The sequence below is a fragment of the Vipera ursinii genome (genome assembly GCF_947247035.1).
Source record: "Vipera ursinii genome assembly, chromosome: 5".
NCBI lineage: Eukaryota > Metazoa > Chordata > Lepidosauria > Squamata > Viperidae > Vipera > Vipera ursinii.
In genome coordinates, this window is record NC_139518.1 from 829,489 (window position 1) to 857,159 (window position 27,671).

At 42.5% G+C, this 27,671-nt stretch overlaps 1 protein-coding gene and 1 long non-coding RNA gene across 2 annotated transcripts in view; one reads left to right on the forward strand and one right to left on the reverse strand.

Annotated features, from left to right (window-relative positions):
• Positions 1–20,397, forward strand: part of FGF12 (fibroblast growth factor 12) — a gene marked incomplete at both ends in the record, with an annotated part of 45,025 nt that extends 24,628 nt beyond the window's left edge. The window contains 3 exons of the mRNA XM_083364847.1: positions 1,165–1,275; positions 9,976–10,079; positions 20,236–20,397. Of these exons, the coding sequence (XP_083220973.1) occupies positions 1,165–1,275; positions 9,976–10,079; positions 20,236–20,397 (377 nt within the window). The remainder of the gene's footprint in view (positions 1–1,164; positions 1,276–9,975; positions 10,080–20,235) is intronic.
• LOC310641212 overlaps positions 1–26,929 on the reverse strand; it is a 300,726-nt gene extending 273,797 nt beyond the window's left edge. The window contains exon 1 of the long non-coding RNA XR_014492685.1: positions 26,726–26,929. This is a non-coding gene — a long non-coding RNA (uncharacterized lncRNA). The remainder of the gene's footprint in view (positions 1–26,725) is intronic.
• Between the last annotated feature and the right edge of the window lie 742 nt (positions 26,930–27,671).

A 27,671-nucleotide genomic window follows, 5' to 3' on the forward strand; every position in this document is an offset into this window, starting at 1 on the left:
ATGAAGTGAGCAGGCTAAATGGGGGGGGGGTGCCTAAACCCAGCCATTGGGAGGGGGTTAGCTGTTCAGACAAGGGGCCTTGGGTCAGAAAATCCCTGGTTGGTCTATTTCTGCAGCTTGCATGCCTTATGAACAAGCCAGAGTGACATCCCCTGTGCTGTGCTATCTTTGTGCATATGAACTCAAGGGTGCCATTTGCACAAATCACATCCCCTGGATCGTTTGCGTGACATCGTTGTATGATAACATCATATGTAAAACGTATGAAGAAAAGTTGCAGGAATTGGGTGTGTCTAGTTTAATGAAAAGAAGGACGGGGGGGGGGACGGAGGGGACATGATAACAACTTCCAATATTGGAGGGGCTGCCCCAAAGAAGAGTGTGTGTGGGGGGGTGTCACCCTATTCTCCAAAGCCCCTGAAGGCAGGACAAGAAATAACAGATAGAAACTCATCAAGCAGAGAAGCAGCCTGGAACTAAGGAGAGATTTCCTGATAATGAGAACAATTAATCAGCGGGACAGAAGTTGCCTCCAGAAGTTGCAGGTGCTCCAATGCTAGAGCTATTTAAGAAGAAACTGGGCAGCCATTTAACCAGGATGGTTGGTATAAGGCAGGGGTAGGCAACCCTGGCTCTTTTATGACTTGTGGACTTCAATAACCCAGAATTCCTGAACCAATCATGCTGACTCAGGGATTCTGGGAGTTGTAGTCCACAAGTCATAAAAGAGCCAGGGTTGCCTACACCAGGTATAAGGTCTCCTGCCATAGGCACGGGGTCAGACTAGAAGACCTCCGAGGTCCTTTCCAGGTCTGTTATTTCCCCCCTTCTCCATTCCTAACCCCCTGCCTCCTAGATTTGAACCTTTGTCTACGCTGGGGGCAGCATTTGCTGGAATGGGGGGAACTGGGCCAGGGGCTGTTGCCACAGATGCTACGGAAGACCGGAGGCCAGATGACCGGGGCGCTTCGCTCCCAGGCCGGGCTGACCTTGGACCCTTGGGATTCAGTGGGAAAAGCCCTGGGCAGGATCGCTTCAGCCAAACATGGGTCCCTGGGGGGGGGGATGTACCGTTGTGTGTGCGTGTGCGTTGTGCATGCACCCCTGACTTGCAAAGGCCGGCTGGTGACCCCAGACCTCTCTTCTGCTCTTCCCGCCCCACAGAACCCCAGCTGAAAGGGATCGTGACCAGGTTATTCAGCCAGCAGGAATTCTTCCTACAGATGCACCCGGACGGGACCATTGACGGGACCAAGGACGAAAACAGTGACTACAGTGAGTGTGTCACACACACACACACACACACACACACACACACACACACACACACACACACGCTGCCCTACCGTACATCAAGTTCCCTAAGAAGCCACAGGTTCTTTCGGCTGGTTTTTTTTAAATTAAACAAGGAAGGTGTTAAATTACAGCCCAGGCAGCTGTTTCCTGCATGCAGCATGTGTTGTCAGCGCTTCCCCTTTAAATAAATCTCTCCTGCATCCTTTTTCACACTTGTTTTTTTTTTTTTAAAAAAGATGCTTGGCTCCTGATGTTAGAGCAGCAGAGAATACAAGGGGTTACAATGGAATTTAGGTTGCAAAGCGAGACATTTGTTAAGTTGAGTTTTGCCCTGTTTGATCCACCCTCTTTCCCACATTCGTTAAGCGAAACCCTGCGGTTGTTAAATTAGTCACACGGTTGTTAAATGAATCCGGCTTCTTGCCCTCCCCGCCCCCCCCAATTGATTAAATTAGTCACACGGTTGTTAAATGAATCCGGCTTCTTGCCCTCCCCGCCCCCCCAATTGATTAAATTAGTCACACGGTTGTTAAATGAATCCGGCTTCTTGCCCTCCCCGCCCCCCCCAATTGACTTTCTCTTGTCGGGAAGTCAGAAAAGGGGATCACATGACTCCGGGACGCTTCGACCATCATAATTGTGAGTCAGTTGCAGAGAAGGGGACATTCTGCCCCACCCTGGATCCTCCCCCTCTCTCTTCCCCCTGCCAAGATCCTTCGTTAAGCAGCATTTAATTCTGGTGCCTGCTTAATTGAGCTGATTTATTGTGAGGTTCAGCTCTTGGGGGCCCTTTGTTTTCACTTTTTTATTGCTTTTCGCAGGGCGTTTAGCCTGACAGCCTGGTGGTTAATTGTGGATTCTTGGGACTCTTATTCTTGTCTTGGAGGGGAAAGCTGGCTGTCACGGTTTTGCTTTTTTAATTTATTTATTTATTATTTATTTTATTTAAATTGGGCCTTCAAGTCAGTCTTGCCTCCTGGAAAGCTGAGCCCTGCAGTTTTCTTAGAGCAACATTTTCCAGGTTTGTTCTGGCTTTCTTCTTCCTCTGGTCACTCTGGGGGGGGGGGGGCGCTGGCCCAGGGTCACCATCTGGCTGTATGTCCGAGGCAAACAAACCTGCGATTGTTTTTTTATTTCCCTTTATTATTTCCACAAATAACTCAAAGCGATGAACATATTTAACACAGCTCCTTCTTTCTGTTTTCCCCACAACAGCCTGAGAGGCATGTTAGGCTGAGAACTAGAACTCACCGTCTCCTGGTGATTGGCCCTGAGTCACCCAGCCGGCTTTCATGTCTAAGACGGAACTAGAACTCACCGTCTCTTGGCGATTGGCCCAAAGTCACCTAGCCGGCTTTCATGCCTAACACGGAACTAGAATTCACCATCTCCTGGCAATTGGCCCCAAATCACCCAGCCAGCTTTCATGTTTAAAGTGGAACTAGAACTCACCATCTCCCGTTGATTGGCCCAAAGTCACCCAGTTGGCATTCATGCCTAAGGCAGGACTAGAACTCACCATCTCCCGTTGATTGGCCCAAAGTCACCCAGTTGGCATTCATGCCTAAGGCAGGACTAGAACTCACCATCTCCCGTTGATTGGCCCAAAGTCACCCAGTTGGCATTCATGCCTAAGGCAGGACTAGAACTCACCATCTCCCGTTGATTGGCCCAAAGTCACCCAGTTGGCATTCATGCCTAAGGTGGGACTAGAACTCACCATCTCCCATTGATTGGCCCAAAGTCACCCAGATGCCTTTCATGTTTTAAGCGGAACTGGAACTCACCATCTCCCATTGATTGGCCCAAAGTCACCCAGTTGGCGTTCATGCCTAAGGCGGGCCTAGAACTCACCATCTCCTGGTGGTTGCCCAAAATCACCCAGATGCTTTTCATGTTTAAAGCAGAACTAGCATGAACGATCTCCTGGTGATTGACCCAAAATCACCCAGATGCTTTTCATGTCTAAAGCGGGACTAGAACTCACCGTCTCCTGGTGATTGGACCAAAGTCACCCAGCTGGCTTTCACGGCTAAGGTGGGACCAGAACTAGTTGGGGTTGCCCGGATTCGGCTGGTATCCCAGTTACAAGCCTGCTTGAAGCTGGATCCTTTGGTGATGTACCCTTAACCCCCTAATCGCTGCCTGGGTGCCCCTGGGTGCTGACTCTGCCTCTGGTGGGCTTTAGAAATGGCCTGGAAGCTGCATCGTAGGCAAAGCGCAGTTGCTGGACTGCTGTGTGTCCAGTCTGGCCATTGTGGGAGGCCCTGCTGAGGGTTCCCTTCTGGGGATGTGGAGCATGGAGCTTCTCTCCGAAGCCCTCCATTTCTGGGGCCCTTCTTGCATTTTGCAAACAAGTCAAAGCAATGTCATGTTAAGATGCTTTTGGTCTTTCGTTCTTTGGATGTCCTTTATTATATGACTTTTAATTGTCTGCAAAGGGCTATTTATTGCCATTGCTTTGTTCTTCTTTCCCCATCCCAAATCCAATCCAAATCCCCAAAGTGGGATTGCAGCAAGCTATAAATAGTATCAAAAGAAATAATAATAATAATAATAATAATAATAATAATAATAATAATAATAATAATAATAATAATAATAAATATGAGCAGGTGGTAGCTGGAAAGTGAATGAGGAGATTTCTGCCAATTTTACTTGGTTTTAGAAACGCTTTTGTTCTAACAGTACTTGAAGACAAAAATAAAAAGAAAGGGAGTTAAAAGAGAATAAAGATTTGCAAAATATCAAAATGCAGACAGAATTTACAAAATACAAGTCACACTAGACTGCTTAAGGTATCAGAATAATCAGAGAAGATGTTAGTCCTGGAGACCAAAATATAGCAAGAACGGCTGTGGGACTTGGGTTTGACTAGTCTAAAGAAAAGAAGAAATAGGGGAGACATGATAGCAGTTATTCCAGGATCTGAGGGGTTGCCACAAAGAAGGGGGGGTGTCACATTAAGCACCCGAGGGAAAGACGAGAAAAAATAGATGGAAACTGATCAAAGAGAAAACCTGGGATTAAGGAGAAACTTCCTGACAGTGAGGACAGTTAATCGGTGGAACTGCTTGCCTCCAGAAATTGTGGGCACTCCATCACTGGAAGGTTTTTAAGAAGAGAGTGGACAGTCACCTGTCTGAGATGGTATAGGTTCTCCTGCTTGAGCAAAGGGCTAGACTAGAAGACCTCCAAGGTCCCTTCCAGATTCTATTCTATTCTATTCTATTCTATTCTATTCTATTCTATTCTATTCTATTCTATTCTATTCTATTCTATTCTATTCTATTCTATTCTATCTCTGCATTCTATTCTATTTCTATTTCTATTCTATTCTATTCTATTCTATATTATTTTTATTCTATTCTATTCTATTCTTATTCCATATTTCTATTCTATTCTATTCTATTCTATTCTATTCTATTCTATTCTATTCTATTCTATTCTATTCTATTCTATTCTATTCTACAATGTCTATTTTATTCTATTCTGTGTTCTATTCTATCCTATCCTATTCTATTCTACAATCTGTTCTACAATCTGTCTATTCTATTCTATTCTATTCTATTCTATTCTATTCTATTCTATTCTATTCTATTCTATTCTATTCTATTCTATTCTATTCCATATATTCTATTCTATTCTATTCTATTCTATTCTATTCTATTCTATTCTATTCTATTCTATTCTATTCTATTCTATTCTATTCTATTCTATTCTAAAATGTCTATTTTGTTCTATTCTGTGTTCTATTCTATCCTATTCTATTCTACAATCTGTTCTACAATCTGTCTATTCTATTCTATTCTATTCTATTCTATTCTATTCTATTCTATTCTATTCTATTCTATTCTATTCTATTCTATTCTATTCCATTCCATTCCATTCCACTCCACTCCACTCCACTCCACTCCACTCCACTCCACTCCACTCCACTCCACTCCACTCCACTCCATTCTATTCTATTCTATTCTATTCTATTCTATTCTATTCTATTCTATTCTATTCTATTCTATTCTATTCCATTCCATTCCATTCCATTCCATTCCATTCCATTCCATTCCATTCCATTCCATTCTATCCTATCCTATCCTATCCTATCCTATCCTATCCTATCCTATCCTATCCTATCCTATCCTATCCTATCCTATTCTATTCTACAATCTGTTCTACAATCTGTCTATTCTATTCTATTCTATTCTATTCTATTCTATTCTATTCTATTCTATTCTATTCTATTCTATTCTATTCTATTCTATTCTATTCTATTCTATTCTATTCTATTCTATTCTATTCTATTCCATTCCATTCCATTCCATTCCATTCCATTCCATTCCATTCCATTCCATTCCATTCCATTCCATTCTATTCTATTCCATTCCCATTCCATTCCATTCCATTCTATTCTATTCCATATATTCTATTCTATTCTATTCTATTCTATTCTATTCTATTCCATATATTCTATTCTATTCTATTCTATTCTATTCTATTCTATTCTATTCTATTCTATTCTATTCTATTCTATTCTATTCTATTCTATTCTATTCTACAATGTCTATTTTGTTCTATTCTGTGTTCTATTCTATCCTATCCTATTCTATTCTACAATCTGTTCTACAATCTGTCTATTCTATTCTATTCTATTCTATTCTATTCTATTCTATTCTATTCTATTCTATTCTATTCTATTCTATTCTATTCTATTCTATTCCATTCCATTCCATTCCATTCCATTCCATTCCATTCTATTCTATTCTACTCTACTCTACTCTACTCTACTCTACTCTACTCTACTCTACTCTACTCTATTCTACTCTATTCTCTATTCTATTCTATTCTATTCTATTCCATTCCATTCTATTCTATTCCATATATTCTATTCTATTCTATTCTATTCTATTCTATTCTATTCTATTCTATTCTATTCTATTCTATTCTATTCTATTCTATTCTATTCTATTTCCCATCCTTCTATTCTATTCTATTCTATTCTATTCTATTCTATTCTATTCTATTCTATTCTATTCTATTCTATTCTATTCCATATATTCTATTCTATTCTATTCTATTCTATTCTATTCTATTCTATTCTATTCTATTCTATTCTATTCTATTCTATTCTATTCTATTCTATTTCCCATCCTTCTATTCTATTCTATTCTATTCTATTCTATTCTATTCTATTCTATTCTATTCTATTCTATTTCCCATCCTTCTATTCTATTCTATTCTATTCTATTCTATTCTATTCTATTCTATTCTATTCTATTCTATTCTATTCTATTCTAGTCTAGTCTATTCTAGTCTATTCTAGTCTATTCCATTCCATTCTATTCTATTCCATATATTCTATTCTATTCTATTCTATTCTATTCTATTCTATTCTATTCTATTCTATTCTATTCTATTCTATTCTATTCTTTCCCATCCTTCTATTCTATTCTATTCTATTCTATTCTATTCTATTCTATTCTATTCTATTCTATCCTATCCTATCCTATCCTATTCTATTCTATTCTATTCTATTCTATTCTATTCTATTCTATTCTATTTCCCATCATTCTATTCTATTCTATTCTATTCTATTCTATTCTATTCTATTCTATTCTATTCTATTCTATTCTATTTCCCATCCTTCTATTCTATTCTATTCTATTCTATTCTATTCTAGTCTAGTCTAGTCTAGTCTAGTCTAGTCTAGTCTAGTCTATTCCATTCCATTCCATTCTATTCTATTCCATATATTCTATTCTATTCTATTCTATTCTATTCTATTCTATTCTATTCTATTCTATTCTATTCTATTCTATTCTATTCTATTCTATTCTATTCCATTCCATTCTATTCTATTCCATATATTCTATTCTATTCTATTCTATTCTATTCTATTCTATTCTATTCTATTCTATTCTATTCTATTCTATTCTATTCTATTCTATTTCCCATCCTTCTATTCTATTCTATTCTATTCTATTCTATTTTATTCTATTCTATTCTATTCTATTTCCCATCCTTCTATTCTATTCTATTCTATTCTATTCTATTCTATTCTATTCTATTCTATTCTATTCTATTCTATTCTATTCTATTCTATTCTATTCTAGTCTATTCTAGTCTATTCCATTCTATTCCATATATTCTATTCTATTCTATTCTATTCTATTCTATTCTATTCTATTCTATTCTATTCTATTCTATTCTTTCCCATCCTTCTATTCTATTCTATTCTATTCTATTCTATTCTATTCTATTCTATTCTATTCTATTCTATTCTATTCTATTCTATTCTATTCTATTCTATTCTATTTCCCATCCTTCTATTCTATTCTATTCTATTCTATTCTATTCTATTCTATTATTTCCCATCCTTCTATTCTATTCTATTCTATTCTATTCTATTCTATTCTAGTCTATTCTAGTCTAGTCTAGTCTAGTCTAGTCTAGTCTAGTCTAGTCTAGTCTAGTCTAGTCTAGTCTAGTCTATTCCATTCCATTCTATTCTATTCCATATATTCTATTCTATTCTATTCTATTCTATTCTATTCTATTCTATTCTATTCTATTCTATTCTATTCTATTCTATTCTATTCTATTCTATTCTATTCTATTCTATTCTATTCTATTCTAATTTCCCATCCTTCAATTCTATTCTATTCTATTCTATTCTATTCTATTCTATTCTATTCTATTCTATTCTATTCTATTCTATTCTATTCTATTCTATTCTTTAAAAACTACTGTTTCAGAGCTTCACAATCTGTGGTCTCTGGAAACCTGAAAGGGGGGGGAGCAATGTCATCACAGGGGGTCTGTGAAGGCTTGAAGAAATGTTATGATTTAAATCTTGAGTTAAGTCTTGGGGGTCCGTGACCACAAAAGTTATTTAAAGGGGGTCCGTGGTCATGAAGAGGTTGAGAACCACTGCACTATTTAAATTGTATCACCGGTTGACAAAAAGAGCAAAAATAATATATATGAGAATTTCTAATTAATCTAGAACTGTTCCTCCTTAATGCTATAGCCAGCCAAACAAAATCTAATGTTATAAAACCTTTTCTGGAACAAAACCCAAGCTTTGGATGTTCCAGATGGCTATGTGCATAATAAACAATTTCCAAATTTAGTTATAGTAAAAACTTGGCCATTTCAAAATATATTTATTTATTTATTATTTATTAATTTAATTTATATACCGCCCTTCTCTCAAGAGACTCAGGGCGGTGAACAGGGCAATACATAAAAGTTAGATACAAAAATTAAAATGATTAAAACACGATATGGACCTTAACTCTCAGAATTGGGAGAAATAAATATGGCTGAAGAATTCTGGGAGTTGAAGTACACCCATCTTAAAGACTAGGGGATTCTGGGAGTTGAAGTTCACCCCTTTTGAAACATGCTGGCCAGGGGATTCTGGGAGTTGAAGTCCTCCACTCTTAAAGTATCCTGGCTGGGCAGTTCTGGGAGTTGAAGTCCACCCATCTTAAAGCATGCAGACTGGGGGATTCTGGGAGTTGAAGTCCATTGATTTAAAAGCATCCTGGTTAGAGAATTGTGGGAGTTGCACTCCACTCATCTTAAAGTAAACACATTTGAAAAATGCTGAGTATCGGACTAATTTTTTAGTTAGAAAATCATTTTTTGACATAAATGTACATTCTTAAAGCTTAATCTGCCAGTCCTCTAATTGAAGGGGTTGAATGAAATATCCACTGAGAAGAGCAGAGCATCATAGCTGTGTTCCTCACATACTTTAAGATCAGGGGTGACCAACCTTTGGCCACTTTTAAGACTTGTGGACTTCAACTCCCAAAATCCCCCAGCTGGCATAGAATTCTGGGAGTTGAAACCCAGAAGTCTTAAGCCAAGGTTGGAGATCCCTTGCTTTAGATCAGGGGTCTTCAAACTTGGCCCTTTTGTAACTTGTGGACTTCAACTCCCAGAATTCCTCAGCCAGACACGCTGGCTGAGGAATTCTGGGAGTTGAAGTCCACAAGTCACAAAAGGGCCAAGTTTGAAGACCCCTGCTTTAAAGGGATGTTACACAGGACAACGTGTCTGGCTGATGAATTCTGGGAGTTGAAGTCCACAAGTCTTAAAGAGGCCAAGGTTGGAGATCCCTTGCTTTAGATCAGGGGTGTCAAACTCAATTTCATTGAGGGCCGCATCAGCATTGCGGTTGCCCTCAAGGGGCCGGGTGGGTGTGGCCAGGGTGGGCGTGGCCTACTGGGTGGGCGTGGCTAGAGTGCGTATGACCTACTGGGTGGGCGTGGCCAGCTCTACATCGTTGGCATCAAGGGTGCCTATGGGGGCCTGGGCAGGAGTGGGACAGATCTGAGGGTCTCTGGCAGAAGGAGGATCTCTGGGCCAGGGCCAAGGCAGTGGGGGCCGTTCCCTCACTGTTTCCAGGATGGCTTCACGGGCCACATGAAACCGCTTCGCGGGCCGCATCCGGCCCCCAGGCCTTGTGTTTGACATGTCTGCTTTAGATGGTCAATGAACCTTCATGTCTCTTTGGCTTCTTAAGACGTTTCTGCTTAAAAACGTTCTAGGCGCCCTGAAGGTGCTGGGAGTTGTTGCACGAGAAGTGAGGTTTCCTGACTCGGGGTGTGGGAGGGGTCCCCTCAGCTTTGAGCCCCCCAAGCCCTTGACCTTTTCCTTCCTCTCTTCCAGCCCTCTTCAACCTCATTCCAGTGGGCCTGCGTGTGGTGGCCATCCAAGGCGTGAAGGCCGGCCTCTACGTGGCCATGAATGGCGAGGGGTACCTCTACAGCTCCGTAAGTGCCTTTGGGGGGGGGCTTCTCCTTTTGACTTGGGGGGGCGGTCTGGAGGGATTACAGGAAGGAGGGGGCTGCATTTGGGGACATTTGCGTGCACGGCGGACACACCTGTAGATTTGCAAACCTGCTTTCAGGAGGGAGAAATAGGCTGACAATATTCGGGGCCCTAACCCATGTTGGCTTCTTACAAATGACTCAAGCGTTTGCACAGGTGGTCCTCAACTTACGACTATTCATTTAGTGACCGTTCAAAGTTACAACAGCACTGAAAAAAGCGGTTTTTATGACCGGTTTTCCACACTTATGACTGTAGTAGCATCCCTGATCAAAATTTGGGCGCTTGGCAAATGGTATGTACTCACGACTGTTGCGCTGTCCTGGGGTCATGTGATCCCTGTTTGTAGCCTTCCCAGCCAGCTTCCCGCAAGCAAAATCAAAGGTGGGGGAGGGAGAGCTGGATTCAATTAACGACCGTGTGATTCGCTTAACAACTGTAGTGATTTTACTTAACAACTGTGGCAAAAAAGGTCGTAAAATTGGGCAACTTAACAACAGCCTTGCTTAGCGGTGGAAATTGGGGGTGAATTGCGGTCGTATGTCGAGGACTACCTGTGCCACAGCTGTCCCCGGGCAGGAGGAGCTGTAAAAGGCCGGGGAAGTTTGCATCGGCTCAGGTGGTTTTAAAATACGTTTATCTTTCTCTTTCTTTTTAAGCTTGCTGGTTTAGTTGGGATAACCTGTTGACTAGATTTTGGGTCGATTTGCTTGATAGATAGATAGAGACAGATAATAGAAAACTGAATGAAAGACAGTTAATGATAGAAAATTGAATGAAAGATAGATTAGATAGATAGATAGATAGATAGATAGATAGATAGATAGATAGATAGATAGATAGACACAGATGGAGATAGAAACATAATAGAAAATTGAATGAACGAAAGATAGATAATGATAGAAAATTGAAAGATAAATAGAAAATTGAATGAAAGAGAGAGACAGACAGACAGATGGAGATAGATAGATAGATAGATAGATAGATAGATAGATAGATAGATAGATAGATAGACAGACAGACAGAAGGATAGACGGATAGATTGAGTTCCACATATGGAATATTTGTTGTTTTATATAGCATTTTTGATAAATACGGATGGGAAAGCTTATAACTATTTGTAGACCTCATCATTTAAGGGGAGCAGAACCTATTTGGTTGTTTTTTTAAAAAACCTATTTTTCAGCAGCTCGGATGGATTCTCTATGTTTAATGTTAGATTTATTGGACATTTGCGATTTTTTTTATACATAAAACTTTATTTTCTTTTTGTTGTTAGTGTTGGATGTTCGTTTTTCTGTTTTGTATTTTATTTTTGTTGATAAAAAATGTGTTTGTTTTTTATAAAAAGGATGGTGCTGGTGTCCAAGTATGAGTTCTTTTCTCTTACAGTGGTGATCCAGATGTGCTTTCTGGAGCTTAGCATTCAGCTGGCCCCACACAGGTTTCCAGGCATTATAGAGGCAGGACAGGGCTCTTCATGACTTCTGGACTTCAACTCCCAGAATTCCTCAGCCAGCGTGCCACAAGTCATGAAAGGGCCATGTTTGAAGATCCCTGATCTAGGTTATATGGAGGCTTGGCTACTATCTGAGTTAAGTGAGGGCTTGTTGAGAGAACATCAGAACTTGACTGTTATCCTGAGTTGATAGTTCTGTGAAGCTGGATGCCTGGGCAGCTCGGCTGGTGTTACCCGATGTCATAAGAAAGGCAGATTGGGAGACTGAGATATGAAGAACGGTTGCAGGAACTGGGTATGGACAGTGTAGAGAAAAGAAGGACTAGGGGGGACATGATAGCAGTCTCCCAGTATTTGAGGGGCTGGCAGAAAGAAGAGGGGGGCCCACCTGTTCTCCAAAGCACCAGAAAGCCCATCAAGAAACAGCTGATGGAAACTCATCAAGGAGAGAAGCAACCTGGAATTAAAGGAGAAACTTCCTCACAGTAAGAACAATTAATCAGTGGAACAGAAGTTGCCTCCAGAAGTTGTGGGTGCTCCAACACTGGAAGTTTTCAAGAAGAGACTGGACAGCCATTTGTCTGAAATGGGTCTCCTTCTTGAGCAGGGGTTGGACTAGAAGACCTCCAAGGTCCCTTGCAGCTCTATCTTGAGTCTCCTTTGGGACAGAGGAGACTCAGGCTGCAAAGGAGCGGAGAGGCTGCAAAGCAGAAATTACAGCTCTGGATTGCACTTCAAAACGAAGGTAGATTATGCAGAAGTTGCTTTTTATGAGAGAGATTGTTTCACACACACACACACACACACACACACACACACACACACACACACACGAAATAATGAAGAGTTTGTTCCTGTGTGTGTGTGTGTGTGGGGGTGCTCACGTGCATTCATCTCTCTTAAATAGCTGCTGGTCCCGGTGGAGAGTTTGCATCTCAGCTATTCTCCTTTAATTCTGCTGCATCTCTTTGCGTGAAAATAAACAGCAGCCCAGAAAGGGGAGGGCTGGGCAGTGGGTTGAAAAGTGGGGGGGGGGAGAGAGGAGGCGGCTGAAGCCCAGCCCAAATTTTTCCCATCTCCCGGTTGTGTCAGAACAATTTCAGACCCACTTTGCCAAGGATGGTGCATTTTCACTCCTGACGAGGCTGGTTGTTATTGTCCTCCCTGTCGGGATGTCGTTTCTCTCCTTGATTAGTTTCCACCCGTTGCCGTTCGAGAGGCGGGCTGGCAAGGGAAGAAGGCAACTGTCGGCTGCCAGAAAAAGATCCTGGATGGCTTCCCCGAGATTTTGGCAGGAGAGATCTCCCCTGCTCCCCTTGGAAAGCAACTTTTCAAGCAAGGAGAGAGAGATTCCTGTCTGGGCAGTAGCAAATTCACAGCCTCGCCTCCCTCCCACTGCAGTTTCTTTCACACTCTTGCAAGATCCGTATGCCTAACCCGAACCAGACGGTGTTGTTTCTCTGTGTCCTATAATATAGGTGGGGCTACGCATAATTCTGTATTTATTTATGTATTTTTGTCATATTTATGTAGTGTCCATTGGAGGTGGTAACCCTTTGAGAGCTGAATGCAACGAAATTTCCTTTTTCTGTATCCCAATTAGTGTACATTCAAAGTGACAATAAAGTTTCGTTTCTATTCTGTTCCGTTCCATTCCATTCCATTCCATTCCATTCCATTCCATTCCATTCCATTCTATTCTATTCTATTCTATTCTATTCTATTCTATTCTATTCTATTCTATTCTATTCCATGATATTCTATTCTATTCTATTCTATTCTATTCTATTCTATTCTATTCTATTCTATTCTATTCTATTCTATTCTATTCTATTCTATTCTATTCTATTCCATGATATTCTATTCTATTCTATTCTATTCCATTCCATCCCATAATTCTCTTCTCTTCTCTTCTCTTCTCTTCTCTTCTCTTCTCTTCTCTTCTCTTCTCTTCTCTTCTCTTCTATTTTCTATTCTGTTCTGTTCATTTTCTATAATTCTATATAGAATATATTCTATATAGAATAGAATAGAATAGAATAGAATAAGAAATAGAACAGAAAGAACAGAAAGAATAGAATAGAATAGAATAGAATGGAATGGAATGGAATGGAATGGAATGGAATGGAATAGAATAGAATAGAATTGGAAGGGGCCTTGGAGGTCACCTAGTCCAGCCCCCTGCTCAAGCAGGGGAACCTATACCAGTCACTTGGTAAGTGAATCTCTGTAGTTGTTAAATTAGTCAAACGGTTGTGAAGTGAATCCAGCTTCCCCATTAACTTCGCTTGTCGGAAGGCCGCAAAAGGGGATCACGTGACCTTGGGGCACGGCGATGGTCATAAATACGAACCACTTGCCGAGCCTCTGAATTTTGACCACGTGACCCTGGGGACGCTGCAATGTTCATAAGTGTGAAAAACAGTCCTGAGTCCTTTTTTTATCAGCGCCGTTATAAATTAAAACAGACACTAAACGAATGGCTGTAATTCAAGGAGAGCCTGCACTGGGAAAAAAATGCAAGTATTTCTATATATCCTTCTTCTGTAGTTGGAAACTGCCGGGAATTGCTACGGGTCAGCCTAGCAATTTGGACGAATAAATTAAATAGTGTAAAATTAAAAGTCACCAGCCCCTGCCCACTCCCTGCAAATAAAACATAGGAGGATCTTGTTCAGATTTTCGAGAGACCCCCCCCCCCTTTGGCACTCTGTGTATTCCCAGGGGCGCTGTGAGGACAACTGTCAGTTAAGAGTTGATTAAAAGAATTCGAGAATGATTTTTAAATCAGCTCTTCCTGTTGTCCCGCTTTTATCATTACTGGGGAAAAAAAACATTGCCCTTTTTCTTATTACGGCGGATCCACCAACAAGTTTTTTTTTTTGGGAAAAACTCACATTTTATTCCGTTTCCAATTAGGGCAGACTCTGAGGGGCGATGCCTGTTGGGTCGGGGTGGCGGGGAAAGAGCCTCCGTTTCAAATGGTCCCAGGATGCTTTTTCCTTTTCTCCCTTCTAACGAGCAGGAAATAAATCTTTTCCGGGCATGTTAATTGCTGCAGTGAAGGTGTCTTATGTGGAGGCTAAAAACTCTGCAGTCAGCCAAGCAATTTCCCCACCACCGCCCTCCGTTCGGTTTGAGAAGTGCTGTGTAGTCTGGTAATTGGTGATGGAGAGATAGGATTTTCTGCTGTCATTGTGCTATGTTGCCCAACACCACGGTGGGCGACTTTGCAACTCCGAATGTCAAAAACCACACAAAAGCCTCCCCTCCCCCCACTCCTCAAGGCCCAAGAACCCTCTCCCTTCCCCCCCCCCCATTTCCTCCGAGATAATAAAGACGATATCAGAGGAGCTGGTGGCTGTTTGCAGGGACCTGCTCCTGCCAAACGTCTCTTGCAGCAAAAAAACCCCAAAACACCAAGAAACACCCAGACTCGGTTGGCACTTGAAAGATGAATCCGCTGATTACCAAAGAAGCTGATCCCAATCCACTTTATCAGAAGAAACGTCCAGGAGAAGCCACAGCACAATAAATCTCCCTGTCTTTTTTTTTTAATTAAAGAGTTTTACAAAAACAAAATTTTACAATATATCCCCAAATCCCTCCCACCCCAAACCCCCCCACTTCCCAGAGCTAAATACAGGATTATAGTTACAATAATCATATTCTAAATAAAAATTATGCATAATATACAATTAACCAAATTCATAATGCGCTTTAACTCTCTTTTAACATAACTACCAACAACGTACCAATAGCAATATCCCACTAAAATCTACTCATAAGCTAAATGGTACAAATCTCCCTGTCTTGAAGATGCCACAAGGTATTTTGCTGTGGAAGGAGCTGGGAGATCACCCGAGAACAGGAGTCTTCCAACTTGGCCCTTTTATGACTTGTGGACTTCAACTCCCAGAATTCCTCGGCCAGGCACGTGTGCCTGGCTGAGGAATTCTGGGAGTTGAAGTCCACAAGTCATAAAAGGGCCAAGTTGGAAGGTCCCTGCCTTAGAAGCCCAAAGGTGCTTTTCAAGAATAATACAGGATGCCAGAGCTAGAAGGGACCTCGGAGGTCATCTATTCCAACCCCCTGCTCAAGCAGGAGATCCTAGACCGTTTCTGACAGGTGGCTGTCCAGTCTCGTCTTGAAAGCCACCAGTGATGGAGCATCCACAACTTCTGGAGGGAAGCCGTTCCACTGGTTAATTGGTCTCACTGTCAGGAAATTTCTCCCCATTTCTCCTTGATCAGTTTCCATCTATTTACTGTTCCTTGTCCCGTCCTTCAGGTGCCTTGGAAAATAGGTTGTCCCCCTCCTCTCTGTGGCAGCTTCTCAAATATTGGAATACTCCCACCTTGTCACGCTTCGTCCTTTTCACTAGACTAGGTATGCGCAATTCCTGCAACCGTCCTTCGTACGTTTGAGCCTCCGGTCCCCCTGATCATCTTTATTGCTCAGCTCTGTACTCTTTCCAGAGTCTCCACATCTTTTTCATAATGTGGTCACCCAAACTGGATGTGTGGCCTTACTAAGGCTTTATAGAGCAATGATAATGATAATGACATAACAACAACAACAACAACACTTGAACACCATCATCGGCATTGACAAATTCGCCATTAGTCAATTGCAAAAGGCGGCCTTACTAGGAACTGCTTCCATCCTGTGACGAGATCTGTAATTATCCCAGGTCCTCGGTAAGGACTCGATAGGTAGACAAAAATGCCAAATCCAGTCTGAACATCTGGCTGACTGTGCGATGATCAATAATAATAATAATAATAATAATAATAATAATAATAATAATAATAATAATAATAATAATAATATAAATGATGATGATGATTATGATGATGATGATGAAGTTGGAAGGGACCTTGAAGGTCATCTAGTCCAACCCCCTGCTCAGGCAGGAAACCCTATACCATTTTGGACAAATGGCTGTCCAGTCTGTTCTTGAAAACTTCCATTGTTGGAGCATTCACAGCTTCTGGAGGCAGGTTGTTAATAATAGAGTTGGAAGGGACCTTAGAGGTCATCTAGTCCAGCCCCCTAATCCGATACCATTCCAGACAAATGGCTGTCCAGTCTCTTCTTGAAAACTTCCAGTGTTGGAGCATTCATCGCTTCTGGAGGCAGGTAGTTCCACTGGTTAATTGTTGTAACTGTCAGGAATTTTCTCCTTAGTTCTAGGTTGCTTCTCTCCTTGATTAGTTTCCATTACCTTACATTACCTTATGTACCATTACAGGACTTTACGTAATCTTGATTCAATCCCTCTGTTAATGCAGCTAATGATTGCATTGGCTTTTTTGGCTGCCGCTGCACACGGCTGGCTCATATTTAATTGATTGTCCACTGGGACTCCAGCTGGCCTTTCTTCGTTTTTTCTTGAAGTTGTTTCGCTTCTCATCTAAGAAGCTTGATCGTTTCCAGAGGGGAAATGTGGCTCAATGTTGTGTTCCAGTGAAATGATCATGGGAGAATTGACATCACCTTTAATCACTAAAACACAGCGTCAACCCTGCAACGAACTTCATGGAAGCCATCTTGCTCATTTCCAGTTGCCACAAGAATAGGGGGACTTAGTCGTTTGACTTAGTGGTTAAGGCACCAGACTAGAAAGCAGGAGACGGGGAGTTCTAGTCCCGCCTTAGGCATGAAAGCCGGCTGGGTGACTTTGGGCCAGTCTGTTTCGCTCAGCCTACCTCATAGGATTGTTGTTGTGGAGAAAATAGGATGAGGTAGATGTGTTGAATATATACTCTGTCTTGAGTTATACATAATAAAGGAAGAATACAGATAAATAAATAAATAATCCTCCCGAAGAACTATGATTGGGGGGGGCAAACCTTCATTCTGTTGGGGGTGACATGGATATCTGGATGTAAATGAGAAAATCCCTGGGAGACGCCCAGATGAAGGAGAGTCTGTAACGGTGAGTCTCTCCTTAGAAAAAGATTTGCTTGCATCAGATCCCTACTTTCAGCATATAAGTTCACTCGTGTTTAGAGGGTAGATAAAGGGGTATATAACTCACATGTGGCTTGATTGTACGTGGTAAGGGTAGTGGCAGGAGACACAAGGATGATGGGAGGTTCTGAATATGGGACAGATTATTTCTTGGGAGTGTTAAGGGTGGATCTTGACTAAAACGGTTATAACAGAGAAGAATAATCGAGCATTGTGCATTGAGAATTGAACGTAGATCTCTGTATGGCCAAGTGTTACCTGGGTAGGCAACCTTGGCTCTTTTATGACTCATGGACTTCAACTCCCAGAATTCTTGAGCCAGCATGGGGGAATTATAGCCCCTTCATGACTCGTGGACTTCAACTCCCAGAATCTCTGAGCCAGCATGGCTCAGCTTGGAAACCTCTCCCTTCCCCTCAGCACGGCTGACTCAGGAATTCTGGGAGTTGAAGTCCACGAGTCATAAAAGAGCCAAGGTTGCCTACCCCTGGGCTAGACCAATAGGACAAGCGAAAAGAGGAACGGAAAACTGTTGAAAGAGAGGGAAAAGCATAATCTTCTCCGAAGCCAGAAGAGTTTTGTCTTCTATTTTTATTGATTTTTTAAATTTCCGTGCCACCCGTCTCCCTACGAGGTAACTCTGGGCGACTTACAATATACGGTTCTGTTACTGGGATGTTAGGAAACGGGATGGGACAACTCACCATGGGACAACTCAATGAGAGACAATGATAGCATTAGCAATAATATTTATAATATTACTAAAATTATTTTTATTTATTTATTTATTTATTTATTTATTTATTTATTTATTTATTTATTTATTTATTTAAAATCCCATTTATATCCCGCCCTTCTCCGAAGACTCAGGGTGGCTTACAATCTAAGAAGCACAAATCAATGTGCTTAGCAATAAAATAAAATAAAATATTACTAATAAAATTATTAGCAATAATAACAGAGGAACGGGTCTGGAGTACAGTTACTTCACATTAAGGTGTCCCGCAGCGAGTTGCCCTAGACCAGGGGTAGGCAAACTTGGTTCTTTTATGACCGGTGGACTTCAACTCCCAGAATTCCTGAGCCAGCCACGCTGAGGGGAAAGGGAGAGGCTTCCAAGCTGAGCCATGCTGGCTCAGGAATTCTGGGAGTTGAAGTCCAGAAGTCATAAAAGAGCCAAGGTGGCCTACCCCTGGCCTAGACCCCTCTAGCAAAGGACTCTTTTGATAGAAAGATGAAGTGGAAGTGGCTGTGGATAAGATAGAAAAAGAACAGCTAAGAAAAATGAAAATGAGAGACCGGTGTACAGAGAGGAAAAGAGAGCTTCAAAGAAGGCAGGCCAAGAGGCCATTGAAATGCAGAATGATTTTGTTAGAAGGGAGCCTTGTTGGGTGAAGCGGAGTGGAAGAAGGAATAAATGGAATTGATCAAAGTAAGTAATAAAATGACTTGGGATAAAACTGAAGCAAGGATTGGTGGAAAAGAGTATTTTAGGGATGCAAATGCTGGAATTGAAACAAATGCTATCGATGTAGATGGTCCTTGGCTTACAGCTATTCACTTAGTGACCATTCAGAGTTACAACAGCACTGGAAGAAAAATGACTCACGACCGCTTTTCACAGTTTACGACCGTTGCAGCACCCCCGTGATCACATGACCAAGATTCAGACACTTGGCAACTGACTCCTATTTATGACAGTCTCTGTGTCCTGGGATCAGGTGCTCCCCTTTTGCAACCTTCTGGCCAGCAAAGTGAAACGGGAAGCCAGATTCACTTAATAACCATGTCACTAACTGAACAATTGCATTGCTTCACTTAACAACTGTGGCAAGAAAGGTGATAAAATGTGGGAAAACCCACTTAATAACTGTCTCGCTTAGCAACATAAATTTTGGACTCAGTTGTGTTTGTAATTCGAGGATTACAATTTCCCAAGAAAAAATTGTTATAAAGAAAATTATGAATGGAATGGAATAGAATAGAATAGAATAGAATGGAATGGAATGGAATGGAATGGAATGGAATGGAATGGAATGGAATGGAATGGAATAGAATGGAATAGAATAGAATGGAATGGAATGGAATGGAATGGAATGGAATGGAATGGAATGGAATGGAATGGAATGGAATGGAATCTGGAAGGGACCTTGGAGGTCTTCTAGTCCAACCTCATGCTCAAGCAGGAGACCCCAATCAATTTAGATTGGAATGGAATGGAATAGAATAGAATAGAGAATTATGGGAATAGAATAGAATGGAATGGAATGGAATGGAATGGAATGGAATGGAATAGAATAGAATAGAATAGAATAGAATAGAATAGAATAGAATAGAATAGAATAGAATAGAATAGAATAGAATTGAATAGAATTGAATAGAATTGAATAGAATATAGAGAATAGAAAATAGAGAATAGTAAATAGAGAATAAGAATAAGAATAGAATAGAATAGAATAGAATAGAATAGAATAGAATAGAATAGAATTAATATAATATTAGAATAGAATAGAATAGAATAGAATAGAATAGAATAGAATAGAATAGAATAGAATAGAATAGAATAGAATTGGAAGGGACTTGGAGGTCTTCTAGTCTGCCGTATTCTAATGTTTTAACACAGCTGTGTGTTTGTGTGTGTGGGTTTCTCTGTGTGGGTAAAGGCTGCATTTGTGCACGACAGCCGGAAGAACGATAACCCAAAGGAAAGGCGAGCAGGACTAATCTACAGGGGCACGAGCTGTACGGGAAGTGTGACTGGGAACATGTGTAGCAGCCGATTTGTGATCGAAAAGCGCTCAGAGTTAACGGTGAGCAAAATGTGAGAAGTGACTTTTTTAGCGGGTCGTGAGAAATACACAAGTGTGAGAAAGCAAGCTGCCTGTATCGTTGTTGATTTAGAGAAAGTATATCATTGCAGGTTCCCACAGGAACGGTGATTCTAAAAATTAACGTGTCACCCAGTCTAAACTGTTTGGCAGGGAGAAAAAAATGACACACACAATTGCTGGTTATCGTTCTTTGCAGGAATGTAGGCACCTGTCAAAACTGGCACCGATTTTTGTACAATTCTGCATTTTTTAAAAAAGGTTTTCTCCTGGAGGCAATAATGTTCTGTGGTTTGTGACTTCCATCTAGAGTTAGTAAACCTTGATTCTGGTTTGCAAGCTGTGTTTGATTTGTTGACGAGCTTCCCGTTCTAAAACGAACGCCACAATGCATCCCTGTGTCGTCTGCCTGTTTTATGTCTGTCTGAACTGCGAACCTTTGCAGCAAGTCGGGTTAACTTCCCGACACGCCTGCTAGCTATTTTGCTTTGTCTCTGAGAAGCAAAGGGGTTTTAACTTCAGAAAGCATCTGCAACAGCTCCGGCTTGGATCTCTTGTGAAGCCTTGAAGGAGGCGTCTTTGTAAGCGTCTGGCGGAAGGAGGTTGAAAGGGAAAGGTTCCCACGTAAAGTCTGCCTGACTTTAGGGCTGCCCAACTCATCAGCCTACGGCAGGGCTTCCCAAGGAAGGAGCAGCTGTGTGGCTCCAGACTACCATCCTGGGTTTGCGGGGCCACTTTGCACAAAGACGTGGCTATGTAAGAGAAGCAGTTTGCTCTGGTGGTTAAAGCGCCAGGCTAGAAAGCAAGAGGACCTGAGTTCTAGTCCTGCCTGAGGCACTAAAGTCAGTTGGGGGACTCTGGGCCAATCACTAGGAGACTCTTGAGTTCTAGTCCCGCCTTAGGCGTGAAAGTCAGCTGGGTGACTTTGAGCCAATCACCAGGAGACGGTGAGTTTTAGTCCCGCCTTAGGCATGAAAGCCAGCCGGGTGACTTTGGACCAATCACCAGGCGACGGGGAGTTCTAGTCCCACCTTAGGAACAAAAGCCAGCTGGATGACTTTCAGCCAGTCTCCAGGAGACCGTGAGTTCTAGTCCTGCCTTAGGCACGAAAGCCACTGGGTGACTCTGGGCCAATCCCCAGGAGACCGTGAGTTCTAGTCCATCTTTAGGCACGAAAACCAGCTGGGTGGGTTTGGCCCAGTCTCCAGGAGACGGCGAGTTCTAGTTCTGCCCTAGGCACGAAAGCCGGCTGGGTGACCTTGGGCCAGTCTCTTTCCCTCAGCCCAGCTCACCTCACAAGGTGATTGTTGTGGGGAAATTAGGAAGAGGCAGGCGGGTGGGATATGTTTACTGCCTTGTAACCATAATAAGGGTGGGGTATAAATCAGAGGAATAAATGATGTAGGGCTTTGTTGAGGCGCCCATCCTAGCTTTCTCTCCAGCTTTCTGTTGCCGTGCCTCTCCTCACCGGGAGAACCGCATTGTTGGTTTTGTGGTGCTCCGCTAACGGATCCAGGTCCTCCCTCCATCTTCTGAATATTATAGCGCCTCTTCCCCCGCTTCAAGTTTTGATAAGCCCGCAGCCTTCCAGACTGAAAGTAGGTCTTGTTAATTGCAGGAGGATGTATTTTTAATTAAACGGAGCTCGGTCTGGATGCCCGTTCAGAGGAATTCTTCAGAAATATTGGCATTTTATGGCTTTTTTTTTTTGAAAAAAAAGGTCAGTGCTTTCCAGCCTTCTGACTTTTTATTTGTCCATTGGCCAAGGAAGGTTTGCCAGAGAAATGTGATAAGAGAGCCAAAAATCAGGTCCTTCGGTGGAAGCTGCATTGAGGCTGGTGCAGAGGCCAAGCTTCCCGCGGTTGCACTTTTCACTTGGAGAATAATTATTTCAAAAATGTGGGCTGGGTGGGGGAGACGTTGGTCTTTTCCATAGCTTTTGATCCCTGGGCTCTTTCAGTGCCCTTCAGCTTTTGGCCATGGCTTTAATTTATTTATTTTTTAAAATGATGCCAGCAACCAGGGATTGCTTAGTGGATATAATCAAATCTCAGCATTTTATATTCAGGTAGGCTTAGTACCGATAGAAGAGAATCTTTGTAGCTCAGGGTTGAATTGAGGGATCCTGGGGGGGGGTGTCTCTGAGCTGGGTGATTTTCTTGCTGACGTTTCAGGACCCAACTAGGTCCTGAACATCATCAGTGCTAGAAAGGGGAGGGGGGTTGCTTTCTGTTTATAAACAAGTGGCTAGCCCTCTCAGTGTGGGTGGGAGTGGAACTACTCAGGAGTAGACCTACCAAGAAATTTCCCACCACACTGACAGGGCAAGCCACTTGCATGTAAGCAGAGGGCAAATACCCTTTAAGCACTCATGGGTCATGAAAGGTTCCCAAGAAAACAGAACTAAGAGAGCACCAAGGATCCCACAGTTGTCCCACCCACCCACCCCCAAATTTCTTTCCCTTCTAGCACTGATGATGTTCCCTAGTTGGGTCATGAAACGTCTGCAAGAAAGCCACCCAGCTCAGAGAGTATCAACGACCCCACATGCCTTCTTCCTTCCTCCTCCTCCTCTTCCTCTCCACACACCCTCTTCTAGCACGGATGAAGTTCCCTAGTTGGGTCATGAAATGTCTTAAAAAAAAAAGCACCAAGCTCAGAGAGCACCAAGGATCCCACAGTCCCTTCCTCCTCCTCCTCTTCCTCCTCCTCCCCACACACTCTCTTCTAGCACTGATGATGTTACCTAGTTGGGCCATGAAACGTCTGCAAGGTAACCACCCAGCTCAGAGAGCACCCACAGTCATCCTCCTCCTCCTCTTCCTCCTCCTCCTCTCCACAAACTCCCCTCGCTCCTAGCACTGAAGAGGTTACCTAGTTGGGTCATGAAACGTCTGCAAGAAAGCCAGCCAGCTCAGAGAGCACCAAGGGCCCCACAGTCCTTCCTCCTCCTCCTCCTCCTCCTCCTCCTCCTCCTCCTCCTCCTCCTCCTCCTCCTCACTAACCCCCCTCCCTTCTAGCACTGAAGGTGTTACCTATTTTGGCAATGCAACCTCTGCAAGAAAACCAGCCAGTCCACAGAGCACCAAGGATGCTCCACTTCAGCCTTGAGCTTCAGAGGTTCTCTGCAGTTGACCTTTTGCTGGGATATCTAGATTGGGCCAGGAAGCGATTCAGGTCCCGTCCAGCAGTTTTAGCCAGAAAGGAGGCGAATTTGGCCGCAAGAGAACTGGAGGATCAGGAGGGATCCGTCGGGGGAACTGATGTGCTCCAGCGTGTTCTTGTTTCCAGAAAAACAGAAACAGCCCACCTGGGAGAGGAAAGAAATCCTCTGCAGCTGCCTGAGGGGGTTGGAGAGTCACTTGCGGTAGCTGCGTAATAACAGAATAACAGATCTGGAAGGGACCTTGGAGGTCTTCTAGTCCAACCCCCTGCTTGAGCAGGAACCCTAACCCATTCCAGACAAATGGCTGTCCGGTCTCTTCTTAAAACATCCAATGATGGAGCCCCCACAACCTCTGAAGGCAGATTGTTCCCCTGACAGAAATAGAAATAGAATAGAATAAGAATAGAATAGAAAATGAACAGAACAGAACAGAACAGAACAGAATAGAATAGAATAGAATAGAATAGAATAGAATAGAATAGACAGAATGAATAGAATAAGAGAATGAATAGAATAGAAGAGAATTAATATAATATTAGAATAGAATAGAATAGAAATAGAATAGAATAGAAAATGAATAGAATAGAACAGAATAGAATAGAATAGAATTAATATAATATTAGAATAGAATAGAAATAGAATAGAATAGAATAACAGAATGAATAGAACAGAACAGAACAGACTAGAATAGAATAGAATAGAATAGAATAGAATAGAATCGAGATGGAAGGGACCTTGGAGGTCTTCTAGTCCACCCCCCTGCTCAAGCAGGAGACTCTATACCATTTCAGACAAATGGCTGTCAAATCTCTTCTTAAAAGGCTCCACTGATGGAGCACTCAACTTCTGGAGGTGAGGAGTTCCACTGGTTAATTGTTCTCATTGTCAGGAAATTCCTCCTTAGTTCCAGGTTGCTTCTCTCCTTGATTATTTTCCATCCGTTGTTTCTTGTCCTGCCTTCAGGCGCTTTGGAGAACAGCTTGACTCCCTCTTCTTTGGGGTAGCCCCTGAGATACTGGAGCGCTGCTATCATGTCCCCCCTCGTCCTTCTCTTCGTTAAAGAAGACCTACCCAACTCCAGCAACTATTTTAGCCTCCAGTGCCCTAATTCTCTTTGTTGCTCTGTGCTGCACCCTTCCCAGAGTCTCAACATCTTTTTTTTACATCGTGGTATCCAAAACTGGATGCCCTATTCCAAGTGGCTAGATGCTTTTGGAAACAGTTTTCAGTGGGTCTTGGGTTTTCTCCAAGGCACATAGCCCCCCTCCCCCTCCAGCCCCCCCCCTCCATCCTCAGTTGCAACTGAGCATCAGGCAGATGATGGAAAGGGAGATGAAAGGGAATGGTGTCTCTGTGTGTGTGTGTGTGTGTGTGTGTGTGTGTGTGTGTGTGTGTGAGAGAGAGAGAGAGAGAGAGAGAGAGAGAGAGAGTGTGTCGCTGTGTGTGGATAATGGCCGGAAGAAGAGATTTTGGGCTGCCATTGTGACAAGCATTTGCCGTGAAGGGCAATTTATTAACGGGCGCCAGGATCTGTATCTTTTCCCTGGCTGAGGAGTTAAAAAAATGGTTTAAAATTGAGCCGGGCAGGAGGAGAGGGGGACACAGCTGAGGTTATTCGTCCTCCCGCTGAGTCGCTTTCCAAGGAAATGGCGCTCCGGGCTGAGCTGCAGAACAGCACCTGCTCAAAAGCCCCTTTTATCTGCAAAGGTGCAGAAGAGCAAGGGAAACCCCCTCCTCATTATCTCCTCCTAGCAGTCTGTCATCCGTGGAAGCCTCTGTCCGCAAGAGGAGACCGCAGGCAGCTGGGGCCGGGGGGCGGGGGCAAGGGCTGCAAAGGGATCCATCTTCCATCTGGGAAGTTCAAAAAATTGGTTATTTTGGAGCAGTTGCTGGTCCTCCCTCAGGTCTTTTTCCCTGACCCACCCCCCTTCCTTCCTGGGTCTTCCTTTTGGATGGGGCTTCCCCCATAAGCACTTTCCTAACAGGTTTTCCTACTCCAAATCTCCATACCCCCAGAGAGAAACTTGGAGGGTTCCTGGAGGGCATCCAGTCCACCCCCACCCCCTGCTCAGAGCAGTGGAGACATTGGACAATGGAGGCTACCCCCCAAAAGGGGGTGCAGACTGGGCCACCTCAAAAAGGTCAGCTCGTTGCGAGACAAGTCAACAGATTTTGTCTGAAATGGTATAGGCTGTGCTGTCTGAGCAGCGGGCTGGACTAGGTGACCTCCAAGGTCCCTTCCAACTTTATTATTATTATTATTATTATTATTATTATTATTATTATTATTATTATTATTGTTGTTGTTGTTGTTGTTGTTGTTGTTGTTGTTGTTGTTGTTGTTTGTCAGATACAAAAAAGATAAATTAATTTTGAAGGAACCGTGGGCCCTTCATGGCAAAATAATCAAAGTCCACCCAGAAATACAAGTATTGCCATAATTTCAATGAAAACGTGGCGATCAGTAATAAAACTAACCGGATGTCACAATTAACAGAGGCGGTCCTCTACTTATGACCACAGCTGAGCCCAGAATTTACGTTGCTGCGTGAGACATTTGTTAAGTGTAAAGTTTTGCCCCATTTTACAACATGGCCGTTCAGCGAATCCCAGCAGTTTTTAAGTCGGTGGCACGGTCGTAAAGCGAGTCCGGTTTCCCCCATTGACTTGGCTGGTCAGAAGGTCGCCAGAGGGGAATCGTGATCCCCCGGGGGACCCTGCGACTGTCGTAAATATGAGTCACTTGCCGAGGGTCCAAATTTTGATCATGTGGCCATGGTCGTAAGCAGGAAAAAAACAGTCGTAAGTCACTTTTTACAGCGCTGTTGTAACTTTGAACGGTCACTGAGCGAACTCTCGTAAGCCGAGGACTGCCTGAAATTTCAGTGACAAGGTGGTCCCCCAATAATATCAGTGATTAAATGAAATGATTAATACAGCATTGAGTTGGCCAGGGCGATTTGTCCCAGAGCCCCCCAACCCTCCCATCCCCCCACCCACAAGGCAGGAGCAATAATACAACCCCACACAAACGAGGGTCCGGCCTTGTGCTGTGGGGACGCAACTCCAGAGTTTATGAAATACTTTCTAAGCTCAGGAATCGAGGCTGCCTGCTTGTATCCGCCACCCCTCCGAGTCCCAGGAGGGGGGATTGTGCACTGCACTTTCTCTCTCTCTCTCTCTGTCTCTCTGTCTCTCTCTCTCTCTCTGTCTCTCTCTCTCTCTCTGTCTCTCTCTCTCTCTCTCTCTCTGTCTCTCTCTCTCTCTCTGTCTCTGTCTCTCTCTCTCTCTCTCTCTCTGTCTCTCTCTCTCTCTGTCTCTGTCTCTCTCTCTCTCTCTGTCTCTCTGTCTGTCTGTCTGTCTCTCTCTCTCTCTCTCTCTCTGTGTGTGTGTGTGTGTGTGTGTGTGTGTGTGTGTCATAGGGCAGCACCCATGGGGGGGGGGGGCGGCAGCTGAGACCCCAGCTGGAGAGGAATTGCAGCCCCCATTGCAGCCCGGGTGACCCGGAGGGGTGTGTGTCACATTGCATCACATTGATGGATGTGATCATAATCCTTTGAGAGCTGAATGCAACAGAATTTCATTTTAATGTATGCTGATTAGTGTACATTCAAAGGGACAATAAAGTTCTATTCTATTCTATTCGTTATTCTATTCCTATTCTATTATATTCAATTCTTTCTCCTATTTTCTATTCTATTCTATTCTATTCTATTCTATTCTATTCTATTCTATTCTATTCTATTCTATTCTATTCTATTCTATTCTATTCTTCTTTCCTCATTTTATTCTATTCTATTCTATTTATTCTATTCTATTCTATTCTATTCTATTCTATTCTATTCTATTCTATTCTATTCTCTATTCTATTCTATTCTATTCTATTCTATTCTATTCTATTCTATTCTATTCTATTCTTCTTTCCTCATTTTATTCTATTCTATTTATTCTATTCTGTTCTGTTCTGTTCTATTCTATTCTATTCTATTCTATTCTATTCTATTCTATTCTATTCTATTCTATTCTATTCTATTCTGTTCTGTTCTGTTCTGTTCTATTCTATTCTTTATTCTATTCTATTCTATTCTATTCTATTCTATTCTTC